Source organism: Aplysia californica, unplaced genomic scaffold, assembly GCF_000002075.1.
Source record: "Aplysia californica isolate F4 #8 unplaced genomic scaffold, AplCal3.0 scaffold00279, whole genome shotgun sequence".
Taxonomy (NCBI): Eukaryota; Metazoa; Mollusca; class Gastropoda; order Aplysiida; family Aplysiidae; genus Aplysia; species Aplysia californica.
The window spans coordinates 113,339-119,347 of NW_004797549.1; the positions used below are offsets into that span (position 1 = coordinate 113,339).

Consider the following 6,009-nt stretch of genomic DNA (forward strand, 5'->3'; position numbering starts at 1 on the left):
ACCGAGCCTAACACTTCTTTTAACAAATAGCAATAAACATATGAATAAGAAACAGAAGAAATATCTGTGCAAGTAAAAAGATACCCGTTTATACATAAATGCACAAAATCTGTCTAATGCTTAATCAGAGAATCTGTCACTTCAAACAAAAGCATAAATAAAGATAAAGGTCCCAGAAAAACTAAAGGTAGCTGCTTTTCAAGAAGCAATCATTTGTGGTTTCATTACAAAACAAAAAGATAAATAAATATAATTTTTTTTTAAAAACAAAAACCTGTCACCAGAAAAAAACCCTGAAGAGGAGAGAACAGATCAACAAATTTGTTACATGTTTTTGTTCAGTCACACCAGCCACAGATAGCAATAACAACGAACGCCCGAGGGGCAGGTGTACGTGTGGGAGGAAAGAGAAGCACATCGACACAATACCAGTACTTTAGGGCAGGTAAAAAGTAAGATCGACAGACAGAACAGAGGGAAAGAAAAGAAGGACCTAAAGCAGTACTCTCCAACCAATCCCTGTTTTGTTTGGATGCTCAAATCATAGTGGCCACAGATAATGGAGAAAATGTTCGGGCGATGGTCAGGACTTGACATGAAAGCAACATGATATAAAAAAGAATAAAGACACCTCAAAAACAAAATCTTTATCACAACGAAGCAACTCTTTTTTTGTTTGAGTAAAAAAATGCATAATATTGACACAATAAAGTTCATGTGCTGGATGGAAAAAATAAGACAGATAGACAGACACAACAAAGAGAGATGAAAGAAGTAGGACCTACCAGCAACATCCTCCAACCACCCATAAGCAGTCAGAGAGCGAAATCAACTCCACTGTACAGGACAAATAAAACCGACAGGAAATAATATCAGTACCTAATGCAATCTGTTCACTAACAATAGGTTGTAAGGGTTCACACACATTTTGACTATCCCTCAACTTCATTCCACGTCCACAGCCATCACATCTACAGATTCCAGTAGTTAGGGTAAGCTTATCTCAACACTTCTACGACACATATATTTAGGTGTACGTGTAAACATGGTGAGTATATGAGTGTATATCTAAATATCTCAAGACTAAATAGCAGATCATGGAGTACAGAGAAAAATTTCTCGCATTCGGTACTCAGGCAGGCTTCTCCACGTAAAAATCTCAACAAATAAATCACGCAAGTGTGCTGGGGCGGAGGGCATACCAAACTCCGGCAGACATCTTTCCACAAACAGCAACAAACAACACAGCCTTTGAACCCGTGAGATCAAAATGTGCCTACGACAGCCCGGCATAACAAAGTCAGCAGCACAACCCAAACACACACATATATACATATGAACACATGAACAATTTGATGAAAAAACGCGACAAATGCCATTTTCAAAGTTCGGCCAAAACTAGTACTGTCCTGTCTAGAGAGTGAGGCACGTTCCAGAGTCAACTTCTTTTTTCAAAAAATGAGATTTTTCCTGATTCAAGGGCTGCAGAAAGTGAAGGGTTTGTTTTACAAAAATGGTTGACGTTTTTTTTGAAAAACCACGACATATCCTCTGTGCGCCAATCAAGTGCTTCCCACAAGTCACGTGACTTAGCCTGTCTGAACACCTACAGTACTGTCAGTCGCCAGACCATAGTATGCGCTCACTACCTCAGGCATAAATAAACAACAAATGGACGCACTGCACTGAATTAAATGCCAAAGGAAGTAATTTATAAATAAACAACAAATGGACGCACTGCACTGAATTAAATGCCAAAGGAAGTAATTCTATTTGATAGCGGAATGGTTGATGAACCTCTATGAATTTTTAAAGCCAGTTTCTAGTGCTGCTAATTTTTTTGTTTTATCTTAAAACAATCTACCACGCCTTCAGCACTCTAAACTGGTGCGGTACTTGAGGGTTTTTCATTATATGAGCCTTCGGTACTGTAAGTGTTTACGATTTTGTCAGCGGCGGCTCTTTCCCTTCTTAATTATTGTAATGTGGATATCAAGCGTTTTGTCAAAAATGTGTGGACATATCCCCAATTTAAAGGATAACCATCCAACATAGATTTAATCATACAGCAAATATCAGCTAAGCCTTACATCATGTTCAATTTAAAAATCAAAGTTGCTCAAGAATATTCAGTACATAGATGAAAAACACAAATCTTCATTTTTCTCAAAACCACAAAAATGGATATGTCGCAAAACTGTTCATGTATACATATGAACATGATCGCTCAGAACAACAAGCAACAAAAAAGTCAGCAGCACTATCCATACATACAACTCACACATACACACATAAACATATGAACACATACACACATAACAGCAAGAACAATGTATACACAACACACATGCACACACACGAACCTACAAGTAGACATAAGTATACAAACACTATTACACAAGAACATACACATACACCAATGTATACACACATTAACATACACATATCAACTGCTTAGTGTAATACTACAAAATATAGACCACTTGGAAAAGTGAAACATGATGCAGTCTTACACTGAACAGTCAATTTTATATTTATTAATACACACAAAGAACTAACTCCTCGCACAAGCACATTACATGAACAAACAGACATACCCATCTAAGTACAAAATTACTGGGACCAGCAACCCCCCACACTATAGCCCTACCCTCCACCCAGCACACACAATTATGCCCTGCAACAGTTCCTCACTGACCATATTATTAGCAACAGAAGTAACTAATCAGTTAATTAAAATGATAAAAAATTGTTACAAAAGGGACTGGGGCAAGAGAAGGGGCGCTCAAAGAGACAGGGGATGCCAGACACATGCACAAATACACAAGCAGTGATGACTGACAACACCTCCCCCTCTCCTCGCTCCCTCTCTCGGGATCACTCGACTTTCTCTCGTTCAACGATGGGTGCAGCCTCCGGGGTCTGGTCACTGCCTGGGGCCGGAGTGGGCGGGGCAGTGGGCGGGGCAGTGGATGGGGAAGCAGACTGACCATCGTTCACAGGAATTTGCTCAGCCGAGGACACGCCGTTGGAAACTGGGGGAGAGCCAGCACCACCAGACCTGGAGGGAGAAAATGGAAATTGAAATTTTTTTCCTTTTACGGCCCCATCAACACAATTTAGATAATGTGGGAGGCAAACTACATCCACCATGTCTGTCGAGGCCAACCCAGCATGAGGGGGAAACAACATCCTAGCAGATAGACGAAGATGTTCAAAAAGAAAAAAAAAACCCTTCTCCACAAAGTAATCAGCAGTAAAAGAAACAGACTCCTCGGTATCTACTACTTCTATCAATAAAAAGTGAAAATTTAGTATTCAAGAGATAATGGCATTTATATAGTTGAACCTCAGCTCCAAGTGTAGAAAGGCATATGAAAAGAAGGAGGAAAACAACAAGAAAAAGAAGTTTTATGTTCTACTAAGTGTTTTGCAGCACTTGCAACACAATAAGGTCATATAAGTACAGAAGATTAGGGGTGTTACAAGAGAGTAACAAACACAAAAAAGAAGAAGGGCAGATAATAGACCTGTAAGTGTGCCTGAACCAGATTGTCTGAGAATTTTGCACACACCACACAACCCCCCCCCCCAAAAAAAATCCATTTCCCACATAAGAGCTTTTGAGCGTGTCATAGAACAGCAGCACTTGTAGAGGAACTGCTGGCATCAGCCCCCTAAAAAGAACCTGCAATGGCCCTTCAGAAATGTTTTTAAAAAACACACCCTGAAACAAACAAGGAGCATAATGGCCTACATTGTTATAAACAGTTTGATACAATAACAATATAGAATTGGAATGGGAATCCTCCATATAGTAATCTTAGATAAATCTAAATCTAGATCTAGTAGAACAAGTGAATAGGAATAGGCCTTGAACTAAATCCGCATCCAAACAGAGGGTAGGGACTCAGCTGAAGCAGAGTCTAATAATTTACGCACCTGAGGAAATGCACTTTTGCAAATATTAACATTACAGCACAACCAATAATAGTGTTTGACACAATAGAACTGGAATATGAATCCTCCATAGAGACCTAGATCTATAGTGATCTATATAAATCTACATCCAGTAGAACAAGTGAGTAGGCCTTGAATGAACTCACATCCGAACAATCGGTCAACAGACGAAACTCAAAATGGCAGCTCGAGCACGAAACTGAAAGTAGGTCTAATTTACGTCGCCTTCCTTTTTCATATTCATATTTCTACTCAAGTTCCGACAATTATGTCTGAAATGCCAACGTCGGCAGTCGGCACCAAAACGGAAGTGCAGATAAAGCCAACCGGAGAAAAGGGGGTGCTGACGATTGGCCAGGCCTCGCACTTCGCACACTGACCAATACAGGTGGGCCTAGCGATAGCATCACCCGCGTCGCGATTGTCGGATTTCAGACGATTGTCAGCAAACACGCAGGGTTAAGATAAAGAGGATAGATGTTTGATAGAAAAGAAGAAGCAAACCACACCAGAGCACCCGCCAACAACCCACAGAAAAAGAAGAAAAAAATCACTGTCGTAACACCGAACCTACTCATCCATACCTAGAGGAAGGCCTGGTGGAGGCAGCGGAAGCCGAGCCTTGCTTGGCCGTAGGCAGGAAGGTGAAGAGAACGTAGGCCATGGCCGTCATAATGTGGAGGTAAAAATACAGGGACCTGAGGAGTGGAGTAAGGTGATGCATACAACAAGAGTAAGGATTTTTTTTTATCCCCCTTAAGAAACAAGAAAATCATCATCACAATAATGGTAATTTTTTCTCTGTTAAATTGAAAGTTCTGGAGCAGACATTGACCACAGTATCCCCCCCTATTACTTCCTGATGTCGGTCTTCCTGATTAACTCACTTTTTACTGAGTTGTTGTAAAGCTGTTCAGGCCATCTGTGCATGTTGTTCTCTGTATGAGCATCCAACTAGTCTATAGTCACCAGCACGGGTCTAGTAGTATATAGTCACTTGAACCTGGGTATGGGTCTTGTGTACAGTCTCTTGAACATGAGTGCAGGATAGGTTCATTGTGACTCATAAATGAGTAAAGACTCACAAGGAACTCCAAGGAACATTTTGTTTTATATGAGAAAAGAACACAAGTACTCACAAGTACATGGGAGAGGACCACGCACAGACGTACATATATATATGAAAAATCATTACCAAATGTACTTGTACATGAGAAACAAAGCACACGCACTTACTTTTAGTTTTTACTTTTAATAAGAGTATTACTGCATTTCCAAAATAATTAGGTCAAACAAGAGCCGAAGATTAGAGGGGTTACAAAAGAGTAACAAACATTTTTTTTTAAAGAAGCGAGATAAAGATGACAGATGTCCAATAGGAAATAAGGCTCAAACAGCACCAGGGCAACTGATAACCACCCACACACTTACTTGTACATAAAGTAACAGGAGTAAAACTCGAGCACCAGGAATGGAAAGCAGAGATAACAGTTTGTGAAGCGGGTGGCGATGAAAGTGATCACATCGTACACTTGGATCTTGGTGGGACTGGTCTGAAACCATGGACGGACTTTGCGACGAACCTGAAACAGACCGGTGCAAATTAGGATCTTTTTTTTAAAAACTGTAAATGTTTTACGTTTAAATTGAAAAAAACTTGGGATTGTTAAAGAGGCAGAAAGTGCTGCTTCAACCCTGTCGGGCAGGTCCAACCTAATAAAAGTAGAACAGTTTCATTTAGTTTTACTAAGCATTTTACAGCATTAAGTTTTAGTAAGAGTTTTACTGCACTTGCAACACAATTAGGTCATATAAGTGCACAAGATTAGAAGTGTTAAAAGAGAGTGACAAACACAAAACAGGAGGAGAGATGAGGAAGATAGATATAATAGGAAAGATGGAGTAAACCACACCTGAGCAACTGCCAACCACCCACAAAGGCCCCTCAACACCATGCATAAAGAAGTAAAACAGAAGAACACACACACACACGCACAAACACACACACACACACACACACACACACACACACACACACACACACACACA

At 40.2% G+C, this 6,009-nt stretch overlaps 1 protein-coding gene across 1 annotated transcript in view; it reads right to left on the reverse strand.

Moving 5' to 3' along the window:
• Window positions 1-265: 265 nt before the first annotated feature.
• LOC101862354 (membrane-bound O-acyltransferase domain-containing protein 2) overlaps window positions 266-6,009 on the reverse strand; it is a 27,867-nt gene continuing 22,123 nt past the window's right edge. Inside the window, exons 11-13 of the mRNA XM_005101347.3 lie at window positions 5,392-5,543; window positions 4,545-4,658; window positions 266-3,061 (exon numbers count right to left, since the gene is read on the reverse strand). Coding sequence (XP_005101404.1) covers window positions 2,878-3,061; window positions 4,545-4,658; window positions 5,392-5,543 — 450 coding nt within the window. The 3' untranslated portion in view covers window positions 266-2,877. The remainder of the gene's footprint in view (window positions 3,062-4,544; window positions 4,659-5,391; window positions 5,544-6,009) is intronic.